At 38.1% G+C, this 26,516-nt stretch overlaps 1 protein-coding gene across 2 annotated transcripts in view; it reads left to right on the top strand.

Moving 5' to 3' along the window:
• Positions 1–1,617: 1,617 nt before the first annotated feature.
• The window catches only part of LOC131978504 (ly6/PLAUR domain-containing protein 1-like), a 28,023-nt gene continuing 3,124 nt past the window's right edge, over positions 1,618–26,516 (top strand). The window contains exons 1-2 of one of the 2 annotated variants that reach the window (XM_059342163.1): positions 1,618–1,798; positions 3,672–3,803. In XM_059342163.1, the coding sequence (XP_059198146.1) occupies positions 1,750–1,798; positions 3,672–3,803 (181 nt within the window). In that variant the 5' untranslated portion in view covers positions 1,618–1,749. Of the gene's footprint in view, positions 1,799–1,912; positions 2,071–3,671; positions 3,804–26,516 lie in introns of those variants that run through there. The other variant, XM_059342162.1, reaches the window with a different exon arrangement.

Raw genomic sequence — 26,516 nt, 5'->3', positions numbered from 1 at the left:
CCACAACGAGAGTCAAACCCACAGACTGACCAACAAAGTATTCAGTCAAACTGAACTGAACTGATATCAAACATGTATGGACGACAACAACTGCAGCATTTTATCAGACTTTAAAAAACAACAAGCTTCACTGCTCTGGATTTTTTGAATGAAACATAAAAAAGCGTAACTTTGCAGCGTTACTTGGACAACGATATCCTGACACACATGGTGCATATACAGTAGATTCCTTAGATCTTCTAGTTTCATATGATACCAGTACATTCCTTAAAGTGAGCCCCCAGAAAAAAAAACAAAAAAATTGTGAAAATACTGACGGACCACAGGCTCCAAATATTGATACTTGGCGGCCATGAATAATATTGCCACGCAAAATATCCCGATACTCTGCTGTATTTTCCCCCACCTCTAACCAAATTGGTGCACAACCTATATAAAGGTCTATCTTTTATTCCAGCTAAAAAGAATCACTGTATAGCGGCCACCATATTGGTAATCAGTAAATATTTCCCCTTGAAAAATCAATCTCAATCTCCAAAATCTCACATGGGTCAGTCTCGCCTTCTGATTCTCACACTTAAAGTAAACTAATACTTTCATAACTAAAGTAAAGTGGGTAGACGCTATTATCTTGAATCGATTTGATATATTAGGTCAAAGGGGGGACGCAGATAAAACTGAAGCATGGTAATGAGGTGATTTTTGGCCCTGAGATGACTAAAACTCTGATTGGGGGACTTTGGAGGTGAAAGCACTGAATCTGTACTGTCAGTTTATGGTCTAATTTCTGAAAAATGATGAGCTATAAATAAAGAGAATAAAGCTTGTGGAGTTATTTGGCTGTAAGACAGATTTAGGATGGTCGGAAGAGCAGAAATGAACGCCTGTTAGCTTTTTTACGACTCTTCATGAGACTTTATTGATCCCGGTGGGGAAATCAGTTGGTGGCAGCAACAACAAATCTAATGATTCAACCACATATAAAATATTAATAATGATAATTCTGAGAAGAAAAGCACATTGGAGGTTCCTTAGGATGTCAAAACAATGATTTTTTTTTTTTCCCTGTTCACTTACAGAGGGTCATTGCCTTTTCCTCCTTATAAGCTAGACGCTTAATTTTATTCAAGTGGAAGGTTGCCACTCCTCCATCACATCACCACTAGATAAGGGACGTTATGCAGAACCTTAAGATGGAAAAGATCAGATGTACCCTCAACGGTTCCACTAACAGATTCCACAAAACCTGGGACCCTCTAATAACTTATGTGAACAATTTACCTGGCCTGGAACTGGAATTCTGAATGATTACACCTACCCTTGAACAATCCTGTAACATGAAGTATTAGGTGCACTTGTTGTTTCGTTTTGTTTTTGTTTATTTTTGTTTTTCTCCTCTTGTCTTTTCCTGTCTGTTGGCTATTACGAGTTTGTCACGCTGATTTTGAGCTTGATCTGTCTCTGTTTGTTTTCAGGATTGTTTTTTTTTTTGGGTGATTATTTGTTAAACAGAGAATATGATTGTTCTGTATGATAATTGAAAAATCACAAATAAAGTGTTAAAAAAACAAAAAAAAACAATGATTTTTTTTTTTGGTCACGTGGTAAACAATGGAATCGTGCACGTGCGCGTGCGTCGGCGGCTGATAAGAGAGGTGAAGCATCGCAGGAGGTGTCAGGCTGAGCTCACCATGCCAGGCTGCCAGCTGCCCTGTCTCCGCGCCTCACACTCATGTTCCTGCTCCGACCATGCGGCTGCTCACCGTCTCCACTCTGCTCCTGCTCGTCTGCAGCTCAGGTATGGACACACACTTCACGGGAATAAAAAAAACGCCACTTTTACGCAGCGATTTGACACCAAAACTTCCTTGATTTTTTTTTTTTTTTTTTTTTTGGAGAAGGAACGCGCGCAGCTGGGAGCGATCTGAGCTGATCCATCTTTTAAAGTTGAGCAGATTTCTCTTTTTTTTATGACAAGGGAGAGCTTTTATGCACTTAAAGTATCGATCAGCCACAAATTTATTGATTTATTGACACCAAGCTGTAGTGTCGCTGTGGCAAGCGCTCCAGGTAAGTTTTCCTAAATACTGCAGATCAACAGTAAAGAAACCAGTCCGACTCCATTTCACAGGAGCAATGTCTCCACGAGTTTGGGCTCCTTCTTCATGTCCTATAATGTTCCGCAGTGATCGCAGAGAGAAGAGGAGTCTGCTGAGGGAAATTATTTATCAGTGCGTAAAAGCATCCTGCTTATCAACCTTGTCAGGAGACTCCATTACAAATAACACGAGACGAGGAAGATTTTCACTGTTTCACTGCGAAATGTAGTGAAGTGAATGTTTAAAGTAAAATCAAAAAAGGAATACTCAATAATACAATAATGCATCTTTACTCATGTAAATGTACTTTGTTACATTCCATCACTGAAAATGATAATCACAAGTCCATAAACAAAACTATATGTTGCATGTTTACTGGTTGCTGTTAGATGCATTCTGTGCATTGGAAGGCAGAGTTATGCTGATGTTTGCTAATGGTGAATTATGAAGTTTGATTATTTTGTGCATAAATTCTCATCTTGTCTCCCTCCCCCTCGGTCGATCAGATAACTGATTGCTATCTTGATCTCAGCCGACTGAGAATTTTCTTGAGTTGATTTGTCATTTTTTGTCCCTTTCATGCTGAAGAAACATTTGAGTCCATCTCTGCTACAAACAAGATTTAAAGTCATTCTTTGTGGATTTTTACAGATCTGTCTAATTGAGCCAGACCAATATACTTTAGAAGCAAAGACTGATAAACGATATGTTGGATTATATAATGAATGTCTTGGCTGCAATGAATATAGACTTTCTCTGTGTATTGTATAAACCTACCGGACAAAACAAAAGGACTCAGACGGCATCAAATAACTTTGTTCAAGAATATTTAACATTATTATAGATATTATAATACATTATACATACAGTGTATGTCAAACAATTCTAGAAATAAGAAAATAAAGAATGAATAAAACGTGTTTTTTAAACTGCTAACACCATTTAGAAATCAACCAGACCATCTTCTGCATTATATTTGATATTGGCAGTATCAGTCAACCAATATACCAGTCGGAATCCAGTTTGTTGACAAGTGTAAATAGACTGAGACATTTTTTTGTCTAATCTGCAACAATCATTCTTATTTCTGATACGTGACCCCTTGATATGGTCTTAGAAGCCCCAATTATTAAAGGTGGACTATTGCAAATATTGAAAGACAGTCCAAAGCAAGTTCACTTGAAGCAAATTAGTTTTTTTACAGCAGAAATAGTGAAATATTAACTCTCAGAGCAAGATGTGATGAAATGTTGCAACAACATGCTGCTAAAATAAATGTTCTGCAGCTGAATAATTGAGCATGTCTGTCACATCAATTAGGGATGGTCAGAGTGCAACAAACCGAAAGTCCGAAAATTTCACTTTGAGATGAAACTCTTAGAAATAATAAATGCAGAATGTTAATGAAAATGTGCAATGAGGCCATTTAACCTCCTGAAAGTGCCATCATGAAGACATCATGCAGATAGAGAGACCTAATAACTGACATAACTGACTGAATGTGTGTGTGTGTGTGTGTGTGTGTGTGTGTGTGTGTGTGTGTGTGTGTGTGTGTGTGTGTGTGTGTTGCAGGGCTGGCTCTGCAGATTCAGTGCTACCAGTGTGAAGAGATGACACACGACTGCTCCACACCAGAGTTCATCGTCAACTGCACGGTGAACGTGCAAGACATGTGCCAGAAGGAGGTTCTGGTGAAGGATGATGGTAAGTTAACTTCTCCTCTCTGCTGTCATCACAGTGTTTTCATCTCTACTTATTTTCCTGTCGGATATCTCCAGTGACTCTAGTAGAGTCTGGACAGATTGGCCTCAATCCATGAAAAGCGGATTAGATTTTAGCGGTGATATGGATCTGGGATTTCTAAAGAGTACTCTTTGTTTATTTCTGGCATGAAATCAATATGGCTTAAAACTGAAGTGCTGGGAGTGATGTCTGTGTGCAGAGAACTATTGAGTGTTGCACTCTCCAAGCGCCATCTAGTTGTTTGTGAGCAGGATTAGTTTGTTTGTGCTGTGCAGCAACAGCCTCTTGCAGTGCTCAGACAGTTATATTCTCCGAATCAATGGAAATATTGTCATGTTTCCCAATAGAAAAGGGAAAAAGCAAAGTATTGCTGGCATGTTTGAGGCGTTCTTTAACACAAAAAAATGAGAGTAGTCAGCCTCTCTGCTGTGATCTGCAGGAATCAGACTGATCTGAGATCAGCAGGGACCGGCACTTCGCTGCTCTATAAGTGTCTTAGGATGAAAGTCTTGGCTGCAGGTCACTATTTTAAATACAAGTCATGGATATAAACTATTCCATTTCCATCCAAGGAGAAAATCTATCCGCTCATGCTGTGCATGCAGTGGCAGGTGTGTGTCCTTTGTGTGTGTTCAGCCTCAGGGAACCTCAAATCCTGAAAATAGGGAGCACTGGTGTATACGTTGGTGAATAAGCACCAACAAGGCATAGCAATACAGTGATGCAGAAGATATGTTGGAGATTGCCATAACCAGGGTTGCAGCTACCACTGAGGACAGTGAGGTTTTGATCTTGCTGTTTTCCAAGTGAATTCTGGGATTGTAATCATCTGTGAGGGGAATATTACATTTAGTTAATTTGCAGGCAATGCACTTACAGCTGCACTCATCATTTGTATATTTACAGATATGCCATAACTGTATCATGTACAAGGTGTAACTTAACTCACAGATAATGACTCTCCACTTCCTGCAGCCAACTCCACGGAGCATTTTAGCGTTTTTATCTTAGCACATTGTTTTGCTTTCTAACGGCCCACAGCTTAAATGTTTTTTCTGTTCACTCTCACCACTCCCATCAACCTCATTCCCACAAGCAGGCAGTTGCTTTCAGAAGAAAAAAAAAAATTAAAAACCCTAACATAGTTGATTAACATAGTAAAGAAAAACAGCAAAACAGAGCTTAAAGAAGAGTGAATATTAGATTTGCTTCTGTTGGGTTGGTAGAAAACTGTGTGTGCTGAATATATAAATAGTAGTGATGTTCAGATGGAGCTTCTTTAACAATTTATTGTACTTGCTTACTAGATGGCACTCTTGGTTTAGAGAAAAAAGGCTCAAGGGAGTTAAAAAAGAAGGAAAGTCGCAGAGCTTTATGGCGTTTTATCACTGGGTCACAGCACGTATAGTAAAGTCTGCTCCGCACTTGCCGAAGGCTCTCTGGGTGGCTCATCATACAACACCCTGGTTCTGTCAGTAAGAGCATTCAAAGAGCACCTGTGCAGAAACCTTTATTTCTATTGCATGTGCTGTAACCTCCAACATCACAGCTCCAGTTCCACTGTTGTACCCCAATGATATGATGCCCTTCTGTCCTGTGACTCTTTTTACTTTCTTTGGTGCACCCAAAGAGCACCTGACAGACCACCATTCCTTTATTTCTAGCGCCATCTGCTGTAACCTCCAACACTGCAGCTCCAGCTACATCATGCATGTGTCATAACCCATAGATCCCAATGAGGTGAGAGACTGTAGCAGCCTTTATTTAACCCTTTATCAGGCAAAGAACTATATTTGGTAACTTCAGGTAATATTTCGAGAAAAAAGTTGCAAATTTACTAGATTAAAGTGGCAGAGCTACAAGAAAAAAATTTAAGAGATTTAAATCTGCGCGAAAAAAGTTGCAGATTCACGAGAAAAAAAGCAACTTTTTTCTCTGAAATTCACCACTTTAAATCTCATAAATCTGCACTTTTTTTCTCGTAGATTTGCCACTTTAATCTTGTAAACTTTTTTCTCAAAATATTATTTTTGTATGGTTTTTTTTACACATTCTGGCTGTATGTAATATCCTCCAATATTCTCTAGGGTTGAAATTTGGAATTTGCAAGTATTTCAATGAGTGCCCTATTAAGGGTTAAAGTGGTGAACCTGGGAGAAAAAAGGAGCTTCTTTCCCACTTTTTTCTCACAAATCTGTGACTTTTTTTTGCGCAGATTTGCCACTTTAATCTAGAAAATTTGCAACTTTTTTCTCGAAATCTTACCTGAAGTTACCAAATATAGTTCTTTGCCTGATAAAGGGTTAACAGCCTTGAAAACCTCAAGGTACAGCAGTTCGGTGTGCTTTTAACACTTGATTGAACAAAGAGCGCCATCTGGTTGGCTCAGAAAATAAAGGACATGGTTTGTGAAGCTTCATGAAGATTAATTTGGCCATCACAAGTAAATAGGCAACTGTGTGCTACTATAAAATACGTACAAAGTTTGGCCGTCCACATACTTTTGGCCATCTAGTTTTTGTGCTGTAACTGACAACTTTACATAGGTGATGAGTGATGGTGTTTATTAATCTTCTGCCAAATGTACATTTAAGGTATAAACCTTCTATCTGAAACTTACTTCAGTTCTTCTTTTTGTTTATCAAAACTTGACTGATGTTTTCAGTTTGTTACACTGCCCTCAAGTGGCCAAAAGGTCAATTAATACAGCTTTAAGTTTGGCTACTTTAAAAAAGTAACCAGCTTATCTACCAACTGACATTGCTGTCCCGAGAGCTACTCTGGCTAAAAATGTCTATTGGCTGATATGTTGTTATGTCAGTCAGGCTCTACATGATAGAAAGACAACTGAAACTACACTGATCAGATCGTAAAACACTTCCTTTTATTTGCTTTGACCTGTTTGTCAATGTCTTCGACCTTCAATCAGAATGGACGATGTTAGACACAATGAAGCTGTGAACATCTGTCCAGTCCGGCTGTGGGAAGTTAATTGTCCACCTGTGACGTTGGTTCTGTTCATGTTGTGATATTTAAGATGCTTTACGAGGCCGTAACTCCAATCCTCTTGGTAAAACATTTAGTACCATATGGTACAGTAATTACTGTTCTGTAATAACCAGTTCCTATAAAACCGTTAAAAACGTTCACAAAAATTATGCTAAATATGTTAATAGACCTGGAGTCACATGCAACAGTGTATGGGCAACATAATGTGGTCATACCTGAAAGAAGAGATTTAAAGGGGACCTATTATGTTAATTTTCAGGTACATATTAGGTTTTGTACTCGAACATGTTCAAAAACACCTATTTTTTCTGAAACTGCCCATGGCTGCTGCATCTCATTCACACTCTAAGATGCTCCATTTGATACCCCGTTTTTTTAATCACCCCTCCTGAAAAAGCTCATTCTGTGACTTCTGATTGGTCAGAATTTCCAAGTCTTCCACTTCTGTGCTGTCGTTGTTTCTGTACCACCATCACAGCAGCCACGGTAGTTAGCCAGAGTAAAGCAACCATTTAAACCAATGGAAAATGACCAATAAAGGTTTTTAAACCAAAAGCTAGACAATCGAACATGTTCCAGCTGGAAGGTGATCCAAATTTGGGTAAATTTGTGACACTGACAACTGAGATTAGAATGGGTGACACGTCTCCACCACCTCCAGCTGTACAAAAGTGCAGCCAAAAGGTCGTGGATACAGCGGCTGGAGCGATCAGCAACTGGCCCGCCAAAGCATCCAGTCCGGCCCGCAGAATCACGATTACGTGATCACATATTTTTCTGCGGGAACCTGAATGCACCTCGTAAAATTGGAACAACCATGTAAACTCAAAGTGACAAACTTGATTAATGCTCCATGCCTAGTTCATTCATTAACCACTTATCCACACTCGAACCCAGCTGACACCCTGGACAGATCGCCAGATCATCACAGGGCAGATACACAGAGACATGCAATCAATCCTACGTGCAATTTAGATTCACCAATTAAACCTATAAGCTGCATGTCTTTGCTACTATAGCAGTAGAAGGACAGCAAATTAAGCTTCTAAACCAAAAAATGCTTTGTTGAAATGTTGATGTTCAGTACACTTTCGGCAGGAAAGTGATCCAAAACCGGTGAGTAACAACCCAAACTACAAGATTTCCTGCAATTGGAAACAGTTGGGAAGCTGAAGTGCTCACAGGGAGTACTTTTACATATTTTACCACTTTAAATGACACTTTAATTATGGCCACATTTAATATGAACATCTGAAATGGTGAAACATGTTTTCAAGCTGCTGTCTTGCAGGCTACAACATCTAAACCTCTGCTTTGTTTATGTGAACAGTTTTGCAGTGTTTGCTGCCTTTTTAGTAATGAGAAATGTGTCTCGGCTGCGTTTACATGCCTGTTTGCAGCAGTCGGTCAGAGCCCAGACACCAAAGGTCACTCTTGTGCCCCAGGTCTACTTCATTTTCACACCCAGCGAAAATTGGGGGTCATTTTTTCCCTCTCCCTGCTGCTGATGAGCAAAAGCAATAAGCTCCTGTCTAAAAATGTGGTTCCCAATCCAAAGGGCAGTCACACCACGCTATAGAGTCGACAGTTCTTTAATAAGAAAATTTCTGCATGAATGCTCATGTACGTCCCAGCCTTTATCTCCCAGTGTTATCGTTATTGCTGCTCTGCATGAAAAGGAGAGCTTAGAAATTCAAGAGAACCCACCTTATCGCTATTTGAAATGCAATAGATACATTCACAATTGCACTGCCATCTCTGTGCAATGTGCTTAAGTGATAAGAATGAAAATCAGCAAGGCTGTTAGATTCATCCTAAGTATACTTGCCCGGTGATTGGCTCTATGAGCTTGTAATGCAGAAGTAAAGGATGCAGAATGGCCCATGAACGTCCTCAATTGGGGCCATTTTCTAACAAAGATTAGTCTTTATTTAACTGGAGGGCATTGTGCAATCCATCTGCGTTTGCTACTACAGCCGAGCTCTCTTTGAGGTATTGCTCAAGAATGAAAATCACAACACAACACTCCATTCAGATGATGGCTATTTTTCAGCTGTGCACTATGACACAAGCCTGGCTTCCTATCAAGCCCATCTCCTGTTGGGCTACTATCATCATCACTCCCCTCGGATTACGTCTTGAGAAATGATAAAAAGCGTGCTTTCAGCTTGCTGTGGACTGTTCCTCTCCCACTGTCTTTAAAGGGTGGATGATTGCCATGCACCAGCAGGCCACCTTTCATTTCAATGCCCTTTTTTAAAGGAGGGAGAGTAAGATGTACTGCAATGAGGGATAGGAAATTGGCCACCCTTAGACTTTTCTGAGGCAATTTCTAAAGGTTGGCAACTAAACTAATTTAAAAATACACCAAAAAAGCTTTTGGGTTTAGAGTTTCCAGCTTAAACTGGTAAGTTTATTTGTAATCTTTGTATTTGTGTGCTTGTTGTGACCATAAAATGTATATAAAAATGGACAACCTGACAGCTCCCCAAAAGTGAAGCCAAAACATCAAGATTGCCCCCTGGTGGCTGGCTGCAGTATAACTAAATAACAAAAAAAAGTCTACATCAAAATTGTCTCTTCTGAGCATTAAGTAACTAATTTTAACTATGCTGTAATGTCATGATTGACAACTTTCATTGACTGGTTGGCCCAACCGCCCAATACTGCAGAATCTGGCTCCAAATTATATCACCAACTGGCTTTATTTTTGTTAGTAAATGGGAGAGGAGTGATCTATCTTTATCCAGTGAGTCTCAACGTCAGGACTCCAGTCTTGATCGGGACTGAACCACAACTGTCTATGGACTCTGAGCAAATTATACTTTCAATACTACTTTCAATTATTCATATGGATTATCTGTGAGAAATCAGCATTTCTGTTTTACCAGGTGCAGCTTTTCTTTACTGGTTTAGCAGCACTATTCCCAAAATCATCACACATCAGTTGCATGCATTGTAAATCATCTCGTGATGCTACTCTGGCAATCAAATCTGTGCATCCTTATAAGTATTGCGTCTCTAGTCAGTAAGTGAGACACAGACGAGAGAGACGAGACAAGAGACAACTGTTGGGACATTAGCTAGACACAGAAATGTAATTTCACATGGCATGCTGTAAAAGCTCATAATCAGGAAATGTTAATAAATGTTAATTCTTCCCAACGGGCATTTCAAAACCAGTATGTCTGGGATTATTGAATTGGCACAAACTGACAAACAGACTCAAATCCGACCAGAGGACACAGAAAAGCAATCTATGAGCCCAATATGATCTATCCACTAGTATCCTGTTACATTCATTCACTTCCTTACAGCTGTTCCCTTAAAGTTGCTTTCATTTTGGGTCAACTCAACTAAGCTCAGTTCTCTCACTGAATAGGAAAAAGTGGAGCGAAATCTGTTGAATTTACAAGATGAAAGGACTTTAAATAATCTCTCCAGTTCAATATGACTGACAAAACTGAAATATGTTAAAATATAGATTTTTTTGTTTCTTTATTGTTGACTACATACATGTTGAAACGAGGCTACTTCACCATATATGGCGCTGAATCATACTGCAAATTAGACATTATGATGTTTAGGAGCTTTGCATACTTTACTTTTCTGTACCTGGACCTCTGGATATTTTACATGAATTCCTCTGGTCTGTGGTTTTGACGAGCCCACAGAGAATTAACCTGAACTCTGCACCCTTAGCACCACAGAGGGTTTTACATCTCTCACAGCTCTGCTCAACTCGTTCCCAGTGAAAAGCTCTAAAAAAATGTGCACCGCCTGCTCAGCACCAAACAGCAGAAAGACACAGACTCTTCACTGCAAACTGTGTCTGTCTGTTGTATTACATTGCTGCATTTAGATACCAAAACCAAGTTAAAGAAGACAAATATTGGGCTTAACCCATAAGAACCCAGACCCAGTAATCTTTAAAGGAAAATTATGGGGGATATACCACAGACCAAGTGGACCACATAGAACACATTTATGATGTTTTAAAAAAAAAAATACTACACCTAAATGTCAAAGATCTGTGTTACGTTACATTGGGCGTTTATGGTATTTGTGTTCATAATATTTCTTGTTTTAAAATAAATAAACTACACATTTTCTGCTTACAGAAACACAAATTTGACTTTTTCTTTGCATCTCCACAACATCTCAAAATTGAGACATTAATAATGCTGTTTAACACCAAATTATCACAAATTTTCAGATTTGTTTTCAGGTAACAGATTAATAATAAATAAAAAACAAATAACCATTTGCCTTTTTGTTTGCATCTCCATAACATATATCAATATTGTGACAGGAAATATAGTCAGAACAAGTTAAATGCAATACAGGACACCCTAGTAATGGGTTAGACTTGTTAAATGGGTTTAATCTTAGATTCTAGACGATTTTAAAGTGTTCGTTACAAGGGTGTCACCATTGGTTCTTATGGGTTAAATGTGTCAGGTGGCCAGAGAGATGACTGTAAATGAATATTAGTGTTGAAGTCTTGTTATTTGTTTGTTTTTTTCACCAGCTGGTCTGTCTGCTGTTTGCTGTTTTAGCATAAGTTCAGTGGTGGGGGAAACACCCTTTAAGGGCTACACAGCCATTTGATTGGCCATAAGAAAGATGTGTGCAGAAAGAGTCGTGCAGCTTTTAGCATCAATTACATCAAAAGGTAATGAGGTCAATGTATCATGAACGGGTTTGTCACTGTTTATACACTGCAAAAAAGCCAACTTGTATTTTTTGGCCTAAAACAGTGATTTAAGTTGGTAAAACTTGGAAATATAAATTATCGACATTTAGGGCAATAATGTAAATTAGCACAACAAAGGAAGCCAGTTGTATGCTCAAAAACAAGTTGGTGAATTGTTGTTTCTTATATCTTTAAGTTGGGGTTCAAAACAAGGGACAATAGTTCTGCTAACTCTTATTTCTTTGTTGTGAAATGCAGGAAAAAGGTGAAATTCATTAGCGAAAGCTAGCGGCTAACTGATGCTAGCGGCTAACTAATACTAGCGGCTAACTGATGCTAGCGGCGCTGCTTGTTACAGCTACAAGAGAAGCCATTAGCGTATCAATGCTAACTCAACATTGTGGTCTCAACATTAGCTGACATTTCATAGCGGCGTTACAATCGTGCCAATTCAGCACATTGCAGAAGTTGAGAGTTGAGCAGACTCAAAAACAAAACTTAAAATATTTAGTTTAATTGTCCAACTTAAAATTTTATCGAAGTTTGTTGCCTTGAAATTTTGAGTTCACCCAACTTTTCTTTTTTTGCAGTGTATGATATCCTACATTACAGTTGTTAACTCAACAAAAACATCCATTGTAATGTTTCAAGCTGGATATTGACATATGACAATTTGGTAGACAAACCTGAAGGGCTAAGACATTAATTGCATTACTTTTTGAAGGAATAACTAAAAACCATAGTTGAGAACACCCTGATGAGGTAAAGAAAGCTCTGTGGTCCAGTTTTGGCAAAATCCCACACAAGCAAACACTTTTATAGCAGCAACATCATAACCAGTATTATTCCAGAATTGTAATGTGGCAACAACAACAACAACAACAACAACAACAACAACAACAACAGCCAAAATCAAATGCGCAGTTAGTTCGGCTGAGGGTACTCTGCCACTTGAGCATCCACAGCAGACTGATCTCTTCATGGTACTTTACAGAACCAAACAGATGAATATGTCACAGTAGCTGTCAGCCTGTGTCTCTCCAACAATTTGTCTTTACAGTGAAAATGTAAAATCATATTAATATCCACAGAGGTGGCACACTAAAAGGAGCAATGATGACAAGACGAGCAAATAAGCACGATTATGTCTCGAAACAGTGTCACACAGCAGTAGGTTTTGCAGGCGATGCTGATGAAAGTTGATAAATAATATCTATATATATTGTTTTTCATTGGGAGGTCTCTCTCTATTTAGATTATTAACTAATTGCACTGTGTTAACCCTTGTGCACCCCTACAGGAGATGTTGATGTATTACCCTCGGTGCAAAAAATGTTCTTTTCCTAAAAAGTGCTATGAAAATATTATATTTGAATATATATTTCTTCATTCCTATAAATTTTACATGTATTTCTTAAATAATTTTAACCCTTTAATGCCATTTTAGGAATAGAAACCCACATGTTTTAAATGATAAAAACACAAAATATGTAATATTTTCCATATAATAAGTGCAAACTGGAATTTTTTTTTTGGGGGGGGGGGGGATTATTACACCCTTGGATATGTCAATAATTGACCACCACATTGATTTTAATGCATTCTTTTTTTGAGCAGTGTGAGTTTATTTTAAAAAAAGGTAACGCTTTATAATAAGGTCCTTAATAACCATTAATTAACAAGTAATAAGGCATTGTTCTCGCTTTAGATCCGGTAGTTGCAAAAAGCATAGTTAACTTATAGTTAACTTATAATAGATGAGCAATAAAGTATATTTTAATATCAATAAGCAAACAAAATAAGATTAATAAAGGCATGGCAAAGACTTAATGGGTGGGTCATGGGTATTTGTAATGCCATTATTAACACTTATATAAGCTTATAAACACACATCTTGTAAGGACTTACAAGGGCCTTATTACTTGTTAATTAATGGTTATTACAAGGACCTTAATATAAAGCGTTAAAAAAAAAAAAAAGCCATGTATTACCCCTTGGTGCAAAAAAAATTATTTTCCTAAAAAGTGCTATAAAAATATTATATATGATTTTTTTTTCACTTTCATTGCATTACATCTTTTGACTAGCTTCAGTCCTGATCATAACTATAAAATGTACATGTATTTCTTATAGAATTGTAACCCTTTAACTTCACACACTGCTGCATCTCACCTGTAAACAGGTTGTTGTTGAGCCATCTGTGCTGTTCAAAGGGTTCTATGTCTGAGATCAAGACGGGAAATTCAAATCATTTGGATTGTTTGCATGAGAGGACTGCCAACGAATATGAAATATTTAGACGATCAGGATGTCTCAGATGAAGTCTGGAGCAGGGAGAGGTGATGAGGTTTCACAATGACCCCGTCGATGATGTGAAAGTGAAAGTCAAGCGAGCTCATAGCCTCAGGCAGCATCAGACATTATCACTCCTCAGAATGTCACCGAGTCCAACTTTGCCACGTTTAAAGATGATAACAGCAGAGTGATGCGCTGGGCGGGTTCTCATTATGTAACAGCGAGCCGAGCGGGGACTTTGTGCGTCGCCGACTGCGCGGGTCACGCTGTTCTTCATGTTGAACATGGAGACAAGCGGCCACTCATTCCATTGCTTATCTAAATTAGCTTTTGCAATTCACAAAAGTTAATTTACTGTATCAGGAAAAAGCAAATGAGAGTGTGGTTAGTGGCAGTAGTTTACATTCATTTGGTCAAATAGAGGGACAGTGCATGTGGATGGCTGTGTTTCAGGAGCGTTTGCTCTGCACGATCAACGTTTATAAAGCATCAGTTTGCTTGTTACTAAAGTGTATAATTAATTTAGAGAATCCTCAAAGGGCTGAATGTGAAGGATCATCAATACCTGCCGAAGGACTGTTATGATGTGCAGAAAGAGTAGTGCAGCTTTTAGCATCTATTACATCAAAAGGTAATGAGGTCAATGTATCATGAACTTTAAGTTGGGGTTCAAAACAAGGGACAATAGTTCTGCTAACTCTTATTTCTTTGTTGCGAAATGCGGGAAAAAGGTGAAATTCATTAGTGAAAGCTAGCGGCTAACTGATGCTAGCGGCTAACTAATACTAGCGGCTAACTGATGCTAGCGGCTAACTAATACTATCGGCTAACTTATGCTAGTGGCTAACTAATGCTAGCGGCTAACTGATGCTAGCGGCGCTGCTTGTTACAGCTACAAGAGAAGCCATTAGCGTATCAATGCTAACTCAAAATTGTGGTCTCAACATTAGCTGACATTTCATAGCGGCGTTACAATCGTGCCAATTCAGCACATTGCAGAAGTTGAGAGTTGAGCAGACTCAAAAACAAAACTTAAAATATTTAGTTTAATTGTCCCACTTAAAATTTTATCTGATAAAGATAAAAGATAAATTTTATCTGGTTAGTGGCAGTAGTTTACATTCATTTGGTCAAATAGAGGGACAGTGCATGTGGATGGCTGTGTTTCAGGAGTGTTTGCTCTGGATGATCAACGTTTATAAAGCATCAGGTTGCTTGTTACTAAAGTGTATAATTAATTTAGAGCTGAAAATGATGATGAGTACAGGGGAAAGTGGACACTAGGAAAAGGGCTCCAACGCTGGAACTACAGGTGCATCTCAAAGTTAAGGAAGAATCCTCAAAGGGCTGAATGTGAAGGATCATCAATACCTGCCGAAGGACTGTTATGATGTCCAGGATCCTCAGAATTCAACCAAGGACAGAATTCAAGGATGCTGCTTGTATGTCTAGCGGTTATTCAATTATTTTTTCCTCCATTTTCAACAAAAATGGTGAAAAGCACCGATGCCAAAACCACATCCATGTCGTGCACTGGTTTAGAAATTGTAGCGCTGAATTAAAAGGACATGTCCAATTACACAATGACGCACCTGCAGTCACAAGCCTTTTCCACTTGTGAGTCGACCTCTTTCCAATCATTGGTATAACACACACGCACCTGTCCTACCAGAGAAGCATCCTTGACTTTGAGAAGCACCGACTGAGTGAAAACATGAACTGGCAAAAGAGTGAAACACAAAGACCAAATGCTCAGGGGAAGGAGCGTGACTGGACACAGGTGGAACAACTCAGGGTGGGACAGGCAGGAAGTTAAATGATAGAAAAGGTGAGTATTTCAAAATAAAACTAAAAAAATACTGAATTAATGACAAGAAACAAGTCAAGTGTAATCCCAAAGCAGGACGGGAAAAGACCAGTCCAATGTGTGTTTAGAATAAAAAATGTGTCCTCGGCAGCATTTAAATGTTGGCATTTTGGAAAAAAACATTTCACTTTAAGTGCTGTGGTCAGGTAGTCTCCATGTGAGTCTTTTGCATTGGGTTCATCCATTATCCTAATCCTTAACCATTTATCATGGGGGGCTGGAGCCAATCCCAGCAGTCACTGGGCGAGAGGCGGGGTCCACCCTCGACAGGTCTCCAGACTATCACAAGGCTGACACATAGGCTACGTTCAGACAGCAGGGCTTAATGCTCAATTCGGATTTTTTTGTGGAATCCGATTTTTTTGCAAGGTCGTTCACATTTCCAATTAAATGCGACTTGTATGTGATCTCCAGTGTGAACTTTAAACGTACCAAAAGTGTCCCGCATGTGCATTGGAGGACAAGACGACGTCACACGCAGCGAGCGTGCTCAGTGTTTACGGAAGTAGCAGAAAACATGGCCGCCAGCAGTAAGCCTATGTATGATGAATGCGACCTGGCCGTTCAGACTGTAGTCGCATGTCAAAAGATCAGATATGTATCGGTTTTAGGACCACATATCCAAGTGACCTGGATCTGTGTCGTTCAGACTGTCATTAAAAGATCAGATGCAGGTCGCATAGGGGCGAAAAAATCAGATTTGGGTCACTTCAGGCTGCAGTCTGACCGTAGCCATAGAGACAGACAGCCATTCACACTCTCATTCACTCCTATGGCAATTTAGACACCAGTTAAACCTAAGCTGCATGTTTTTTGGATTGTGGGAGGAAGCCAGAGGACCCGGGGAGAACCCACGCTGATACGAAGGGAACAAACTCCACAAGCTAACTTCACAAACCATTGACCAATTTCAAATGATCTCAAAAGTGCTGACCTTTGAAAGAACAAAGAGTCAGAGAATCTAAAACTTAAGACGCTATCATACCATATAAGCTGTGTTCACACATCTTTTTGAATGAACTTTGTGAATGTACTTTTCCTTAAGAGTAAGGTAACCTGAGACACGTTCTGTAGTGGTCACAATTAATGACAACATTTGTGAGTAAGAAATTTCCACTTGTGTCTAAATGGCTCTTAATGCTCTTAATGCATTAAGGCATTTCTTGAATCTTGAACTTGCTGTATAAGATGACTTGCTGTGACCTTTGTGATAATCGCCGCGTCACGAAAATTTACAGCCACAAACTAGAGACCTAGAGCTTTCAGAGGTATGTAAATATTAAAGCTATTTCTCAGCAGTTTCCAGAACAGAAATGCTTGCCATCCAAACAACAAAAATGCAATTTTTACAGAAATGTCAATGTATGTTGAGGGCTATATTTAGTACCACTAAAACTCAATGAAAGTTTATTGTCAAAGTTTATTGTCATATACACAATAGAAACATGTTTCCTTGCACAATGAAAATCTCACTTTGGTTTCTGTCAGATGCCAGAGAAGACAGAAGTAAGAGAATACAATTTAAAAAAATAGGATTGAAAAGGAACAATATGTGCAAATATACAAAGATATTTACATGTATGTTAATATGAAGTTTTGCAAGAAAATTGCACGTGACCCTAGTCTGACCCCCTATTTGAAATTATCTATCTCTTATAAGTTCCCTCGTTCCCTTATTCCCATTGGCCAGATTTCTTTGGAAAAATAATACATTTTACTTATTGGAGCCTTTCACATCATTCAAAGTCACCTTACAAACACAGCAACAGTTATAATATTATAATATAGTAGTTTTTGATCTAAAGTGAAGAGAAAGAAAACAGTCTGGCAGCATAAAAGTAATACAGGGAATTACAAGTTAATAAACTCACTCAGGGCTCAGAACTTTTATTCTATGATGAAATTCAGGCCTTCATCACCCAAAAATACCTGCTATTAATATTACTGTCCCAACTGAGCATTTATCTGGTAGACATCTTTATGTTGGCTCATATAACAACTGCCATCTCATTTCACTGCTTAGTCAAATCTGATTTAGATGGATAATAAAGCCCACAGAGCAGACTGATGCACGTCCAACATACACAACTCCATCCCAGAAACAAATGATGTTTTCTCTTGTCATTTATGGTAATTACTGGCTATACATAACTATCAGTTACAGATGCTTATCATGACTCTACTCGGTGCATTTTTTCTCAAAACCACAGGGTAACACTTTACAATAACCAACTAAATAATGTTTATAGATGGTTTATAGACCAATTACTAACCATTTTACAAAGTGCGGTACAAATTGAATCTTTAAATGTTTTCAACCAATTTCTTAAAGGTATATGAATCATTTCAAAATCATTAACATACTGAATATGGTGTTAAAAATGTTAAAATGAGTGCAACTAAAACTATTAATAAACTATTAATTATAATTTAATTGTTTGTAAATGGTAAAGTAACTATAAACTTACATTGATATACCATCTATTTGTCATTTATAAATTATGTAGTTAGTTAAACATTAATAAATTATTTATTTACCATTCTAAATGGCCTATATACGTTTTATAAATGGTGATTAAACATCAATAAACTATCTGTTTACCATTTATAAATGATGGTTATTGTAAAGTGTTGCCAACCACAGGAGTACAACTCCATCGAGAAACAAATGATGTTTTCTCTTGTCATTTATTGTAATTATTGGCTATACATAACTATAAGTTACAAATGCTTATCATGACTCTACTCTGTGCATTTTTTCTCAAAACTACAGAAGTACAGCCAGTGTGGAAGATTGTTGGATTCATTCAGTTAAAATCTCATTTAAAAGCTTCTCCAGACTCTCGGACATATTGGACCGCTCACACTTCTCCGTGCAGCCGACCGTGCTCGTTCTCATTAGGGCTAAAGTTCTCTCAGCGCTCCAAAGTTGATAAGAAATCGCACCCTATTCCCCATAAATTAACTCAACAGCATAATTTGGATTGAAGTGCTGAATCTTACCACGCACAAATTAAATTTAATCCCCCCTAAGCGCTCCAAATGTTAGAAAGTGAGTGTTTCTCTGTTGTGCTGCTGAGATTCACTCAGTGATATTCACTCAAAAAACACTGCATCTATTCTCCGTGCTCATAATTGGTACATATGGAATATATTCTCCATGTACCAGGGCAATGTTTGTGTGTATTTGTCCTGAATTTCAATTAGAAGCGCTCTCTTGGCAAAGCATAATGTCAACGCAATTAATCAAATATTAGACAATTAATATTCTAATTACTAATTAGGAAGTTTTATAGTTAATTATTATAGATAGTAATTGACTTTCTCTCCAACTTTTCCATTAATTAAGATGTCAGAAGAGGCGCCGTGTTGTTGTGAGCTGTACAGAGGTTGGATAACAGTTGTAGCATTGTGTTTAAAGTGCAGCACTGTCTCGACACATTTATCAGCCGGGACAGCTGCAGTGTTTTTGTGTGTGTGCTGTGAAAGTCATATTTCATTGTGGTGCTCCATTGTTATCTTCAGTGTACACGCTTTGAAGGAGTTCTTGAGTGGAGAGTAGTCACTGAAAATGATATTGTTAAACATACAGCCAGGGAAGCAGCCTATGATGACATCACGTTTTTTGTAGCATCCCAAAATGTAACTGAGTGTTGGCTCACTTATAGAGAATATAAAATAACAAAACACAGGTGAATGTGTGGCCAAAGTACTTTATTCTGCTCTCCGTTGACAGTTTATCAACACACTTCCAGATGTTTGCCTTTCAAAATAAAATAAAAAAGGGACTTAAATACAGTCATGGAAAAAAATATTAGACCACCCTTGTTTTCTCTAATATCTTGTTCATTTTAATGCCTGGTATAACTAAAGGTGCATTTGTTTGGACAAATATAATGATAACAACAATAGCTGATAATAGTTTAATTAAAGAGCTGAGACATTTTCCATGGTTTTCTTGGTAATGACCAAAATCATGGAAAATGGTTTCCCGAAATATTAACAGGTTCACTGCAAAAACTCAAAATCTTACCAAAAAACACTTATCTTATTTCCAGTCAAAACAAATCTCTTTAAATCTCTCTAGCGTTTTCATTACTTTATCATACCTTGTGGCAGGAATGTGAATAAAAGTTTAAACACACCCTTTGATTGACTGAAAGTATATTTATTGTCTAGAAAGTTGAAGAAACATGAACTACCTTACCAGATGAATCAAAGAGAAGACTTAATACTTCACTTGTGGTCAGCAGAGCCTCTTTCTCATGCAGTCAACCATCTTTGCATGTAACGACAAAAATGGCTAAGTCAAAGAGATCAGTAAGGCAGCATGATGCAGCAGTGGAAAGAGAGTAAAGTTCGGCAGATATCACAATTTGGCCAAAAAATGAATTAGGTAAATATGCTATTAGGCTAACGATTAGCAACTTTGCAAATTAACACTTTTACAAAAGTTAAGACAACATAAACAAAAATAGCCACTAATATACATGACAGAAGAAAATAAACTTTAACAAACCTTGTGCCCCTGTCAGCCAGGAACTAAAGAAGCCTTTTTGATGCTTTATATCAACTTTATATGAATTACGAAGCACTCATAATTCATCGTTCGTTTCTCATTTTACTGTTCCACTTTGTTTCCTGTCACTACCTTTCAAAATAAAACCACCCGTTTCACATTGGACGGCACCTTTTCGAAATAAAAGCATCAAAATATTGTAAAATGGCTAGAAAAAAATATAAACTTGAAAAACAAGCTGTATAATATAAATACACCACAAAGAACCTTGCTATATCATTTACATTTTTTTTGTTTAAGCATAAATTAATATTGGGTTTAAAATGTAATTGTTAACTAAACTGTCAAGTATTAGTGATCAGTTAGACAACAAATGAACATGATTTAAGATGTTTTTTAATTAATTACAAGCCAGTAATGCAATTAAATGTAGAAATGCATTTGAAAATAATTGTTTACTTTTTTAAGTCATGATTACATAAAAACAATGCAGAATAATAGTCTGCGTGTGTTGATAAGATAGTGTAGTAGTGAAAAATGTAATAGTATAATAATAGTAGTATAACATTAGTAAAAAATAAAAGTATAGTTAAAAACTATAGTTACATTTTTATTTTATTTTTTTACAATTTTTCAGTTGACATTATATTTTTCACATTCAAAAAAATGGATATATTATTTTGAAGTGTAATCACTGAAAGCATTTTAATTTCAGGTCCTGTTGGCAGTTGAAGTGTATGTAAGCACTAAAGTGATTGATTTAACATTTGAAGAGCAGCACAGAAAGCAGTAAGAAATTGAATAAGACATTAAAAGTGTCAACAGTGACAAGTGTTAAAATGTCAGTTGAAGAGTAAACAGTTGATTGTTTGGGTTGATTTGTGTAGTTTAAAACCAGTTGAAGTGTAAGAACTGAAAGCATTGGAAGGGCCAGAGATATTTGAAGTGTCTGCGCTGTAAAAAGTGATGGTAAGTTAAAGAGCTGAAGAGACAGTTTCAGCTACTTATTCACCCAATTTTCCCACCCACAGTCTGCACATAAAAATGGTCTGAAAAAATACTAAAACTCAAAGTTCAATTACTTAAAAACTGTGAAAAGTTTAAAAAAATCCACTGGATTAATATGATCATATAGTAAGTGATTGTTTGAGGTGAGAAAAGCCATCAAATCTGTATTCTCCGTCAGTGACTCTTCCCACTTTTACTGCACCTCATTTTCCACTGACTGCTCGTGTTATCGCCTCTCGCTATTTTCCAATTACTGCTCAAGATAAAAACCAACAGATTATGGAGCCGTTTATGACCACACGATTTCCTTACTATTAATTATTTCATATATTTGTCCCACAGGTTGCCTTTTTGAGTTCACGATATTAACGGCCATTTTTAGTTTTGGAGCAGTAAATGAAATCTTCAAGTGTGCGTCATCCTTTGCGAGTGTGACAGCTAAAATTAGAGATATAAACACACTGTGAGTCAGGTTTGATTCTGCAGGCGTCGGGAGAAGACGGGACATTTTCTTCCAGAGCTTTGCAACATTTCACGCTGTGTTTCCACTGGATTACTCAACTCCTTCTGGGACCTCCACTGATATTTGCAGTATATAAGACATGGGAGAATGCACAATTTAAATGAACATGCAGTACTTAGGCTGTTACTATCTACTGCACTTGGACGGACAGAGGAGAAGACACATTATGAGGGTTATCGGAAGTTCGTGCACTAAATTTCTTTGAAACAAAATGTCAAATGTTGCTGTCTCCCTCCACTAATCTCACAAACAACTTGTTTCAACAACATTTTAAATCAATGCTTTATAGTGCGTTGGAAACGACCACAGCCGAGAGCCTCTTTAATTCCCCAGCTCCCCAACTAAACTTCATTGTGATGTGGATTATGGCTGGTGGAGATAAGTCAACTTTTCTGAGATGTATGGCTTTTCAGAGGAGCTTTGAAAATTGAATGCAGTCACTGGAAATGGCTCTAAATATACTTTTAGGGTGTTTTGTTATTTTTCAGTAAATAGGACAGAGCTCAGCTGGTGTCAGGGGAGGAAGGAACTTTCAATCTTCATATATATATTCACAAAAACTAAGCCTCAAGGTTCAGGAGCTTCATGGGCACAGATGGGTGCACAATAAGTGATTTTACTAAGGGTTCTCACACGGATATGAATCAGGCACTGATGGCTCATTAATGAGTAGTTGGTAGTTATTGAATAACTGAATCATGGACAATATGAAAGATCATGATAGGTAACTTTAGAACAGTCTCAAATGAAATAGCCACGGATTCGCTTAACTCAAAATCCGTGGAATAGCCACAGAATCACTCAAATTTCCGTGAAACTGACACGGATTTCGCTACAATGCAAGTTAATGACAGTCATATCCCGTGGCTATTCCAACATACAAAGTGATTATGTACATTCACTGAGTGAATATTTAGAAAATCAAACATGTATTTCTCACTAGAAATGTGATCAAAATCCATTTTTATGCAGAAACTAAGTCAAAATATTGATTTTTTCACAAAAAATGAGAGAACTGTCCGCCATGTTTTTTGTTCTGACCGCCGGGACCTTGAAAGTCACGTGACTTGGAACAAACCAATAGGAAAAAATATTAACTTGCATTGTAGCCAAATCCGTGTCAGTTTCACGGAAATTTGAGCGATTCCGTGGCTATTCCACGGATTTTGAGTTAAGCAAATCCGTGGCTATTTCACGGATTCCTGTGAGACATTTTAATTTTCATTGATTGTTGGTGTAGGCCCAAATCAATTTGTATTCTTCAATTATAAAAATGTGTTGCTCATATACAGCATTACATTTTATGTTATTTTTACATTTTGGTGAACTAAAATGTCAACCATAGAAAGTCTATGGCTCGGCATTTTGCCAACATCATGTCTAGTTTTTAGTTTCCCTTCGATTCCAAATCTCCTAAGATATTTATTCAGTGTCCAGCCGCTCATTTGCACTTAGATCCTGGCTGCATTCTGATAAAATCATACAAATAAATGCTCATTATGACCTATTTGTTTTCTTGGTAAGGTAATTTAGACTCAGTAGGCTGTTTTATCTTAATTGTAAGCTCACAATAAGGTTTGCGGCTCCATTAGGATATTTTTTTATTTTTTTGGCCAACAATGGCTCAAATATTTATTTTATGGGCCCTTTTCTGCTTTATTTGAAATTGATAGATAAAGAGGAGGAGACAGAGGGGAAGACATGCAGCTAAGGGCCCGCTGTGTTGCAAAGACTAAGCAGTATGTGCTCTAGCTGTGAGCCGACAGGACTCCCAGAAAACAAGTATTTTTCACAGCTGACATTTTGACATGCTATTGACAGAGAAAGTACAGGGGGAACAGGAACCAACATTAATGATAGCAGTTAATCTGTCTTATTGAGCTGGGCTGAGACGAGTGTCTGTGTCAGTTTGTGTCTTAATGTCACCAGCTTCCATTTGAAATGATGTGTAGCTTGTTGCTTGGTCATCAGTAGCGTGAATGCAACCTTAGTCCCAGTGGCGTATGACTCATTCACCTGCATTGTCTTCACTCTGTTGATTTGTTGCATCAGGTGTGCTTTTGCTTACTTGGAGCAAAAACCTGCAGGTAGCATACATCAGGCCCTTCATGGATCAGTCTGACAGGCCTGGTCTCAACACTGAGAGGCTTTCTGCAAGGATCCTCAATGGGAAAATATTATATTTTTCACAAGGGAAAAACTGAAGTTGAAAAACTAAGTTGAAAACTATGTTAAATTAAGAACCTGGATAACATGCTGGCATTAACGATGACATGTAACATGTATTTTTTAAGCCTGACAAGTGAAGACAGGGTTAGGGAAAATAAAACAGCAGAAGGAAACAGTGACAGGAGCGTGCTGCCGGAGCAGCTGACTGCTGGTGTTTTAGACTAGCATTGCTGCTGCTCAATGATTGATTGACTGCTGGCTCCTTTCATGCTGCTGACTCACTGTTTCCCTGCAGTTCTTGAATTTCTTACTTTCTCTGGAGTATATGAATAACCATCTAATGTTAATGCATGCTAGACTTTCTGTTCTGCTTCCGTCTGTCTTTAAAGATGCTGTTACGATCCCCACCAAAGGCTCCCTATAAAGGTGAGCTAACATAATTGCCACAGAGTCAGGAGTGATGCAAAACAATGGTTTATTAGAAAAAGTTAAAACAAAACAACCCAGAGTGAATCAAAAAACTACTTAAAACAAAAAGGTCTGGTGGGCAAAAATCAATAAAAGAAAGGGGACTCTTGGACCAACCCTCAATGGGCCGTCAGACTCAAAAGAAGCCCTTCTCCCACAGAACCGTAACCTAAGTAAAACAAGAAATAGAAATAAATAACTGAAAAACTAAGCCACCACTCCCACCAGAAACCAAAGCAAACAAAAGGCCTGATCCCCAGCTACATGCTGCTGCTGCTACACAGGTGGAATTGTGAGAGATCTTTGGCCATGTTCAGACTGCCAGCCAAAATCCAATTTTTAGCCCATCCAGATTGGAACTGGATGGCTCTTTTGAAGTCTGAACAGTCACAAATCACATGAAATCCGTTTTTTGCAAACCAGATCGAAACCACCTTCGGGAGGTAGTTTCAGATCGCATTTGGACAGATGCGTCTCAGTCTGAACCTCCAAACACTCAGATCTGTTTTGACTGTCCGTGACGTCACTATGCATAGCGCCGGCAGCGCGGAGACGAGGTATCCACCGGCAGCCGCGCCCGACTCATGCGGGCCCGACGGGGGCGTCCATCCGCCCGGTTTCTCCCCTGGTGCGTCTGAGATGTTCTGCACCTCTACTGGACAGTGATAAGGCCAATATACTGAGGTGACCTGCCTCCATCATGTTTGTTGTTGTTGTTGTTGTTGTTCTTGTCGCTGTCGCAATTATATGACGTCTGACGCCGTTACTATGGCAACCTGTCAGATCAGTCGATAATGTGGACAGTCACCCCTAAAAATCGGATTTGAGTAGGAATCTGATTTGAATCAGATTCGCCTGCAGTCTGAATGCGGCCTTTGTAACGTTCCTTCAATCAGCCTCACTGATTACACCTGAGAGAAACAAGACACCTGAATGACACAGGGAGGGCAAAGGGAGGGGGGAACAGATGCATTCAAGTATTTACTCCCATTCAGAAGTCTGAGGTTCACAGTTCACACTAAAACTATACAATTACGCCATGAGATAACTGTCCACCCTCTTACCTGGGAGTTGTTTCCAGTTGTCACCTATAGGCAACAACTATGTAGTCAACTAGAGGTGGGTAAAAAATTGATTCAGTATAGTATTGCAGTATTTTGCGTGGCAATATTATATCGATTCATGGCCACCAAGTAACAATATTTTGTGTGCAGATGGCCGATGGGCCACAGTTTTCTGTGGCCGTATCGGGCTCACTTATATATATACTGGAGATACTGGTATCATATGAAACTAGCAGATCTAAGGAATCTATAGGCACCATGTGTCAAGATATGGTGTCGGGAAATTGTCAAAATAACACTGCAAGCTTAGGCTTTTTTATGTTTCATTCAAAAGAATTAAGAGCCATGAAGATTAAAGTTTTTGAATACTTTGTTGGTCAGTCTGTGGGTTTGACTCTCATTGTGGAGAAATAAAAAGACTTGTCTCTTAATTGACAAAACAATTCTTGATTGAATTTAAACATTTTAAACATTTAGACATTTAACTTTGAGACATGGGGACCCAGTTTTGATATCCACTGAAGTTACCAAATATAGTTCCCAGTCAAGTTATTGCTGATTGCTACACTAACTTAGCTCAAAAGTAATGTTTAGCAACATACACTTACCAGAGTTCCAGTTTGTCTATGTTTTCCTGGTTTCAGGCTTTGGGTCCTGAGTCCCAACAAATATCTGCAAAACACTCTAATAAACTTGATAAATTGTCTCGGTTGTCACCACCAGCTGCCGCCAACTTGAACGCATTTAAAGTAAAAAGTATAGAACAAGACTTAAAAGGCGAGATCTGTAGGGCAGACAAGGTTAGTTGGTGCACTTTGCAATGAAACTTTTTAATTATGTGAGTTAATTGTCAGTGGATTTTCCTTTTTGTTTTTGTGTTTATAGTTTTTTTCCAATTGACTGGTCTTTTTTTAACGGAGAAACTGAAAATGTAAATGAGGGCTTTTTATAAGACCAGTGATCTGTTGATTTTTACAAATCAAGACTCAATATTCCAAAATAGCATAACCTTTAGTGCTGAAAAACAAAGTTTAAATTATATTTTAATTAAAAATC

This window comes from Centropristis striata, chromosome 10, assembly GCF_030273125.1.
Source record: "Centropristis striata isolate RG_2023a ecotype Rhode Island chromosome 10, C.striata_1.0, whole genome shotgun sequence".
In the NCBI taxonomy this organism is placed as follows: Eukaryota; Metazoa; Chordata; class Actinopteri; order Perciformes; family Serranidae; genus Centropristis; species Centropristis striata.
The sequence above is the reverse complement of the archived record's forward strand: the minus strand, read 5'-3'. Positions and strand labels throughout refer to the sequence as shown.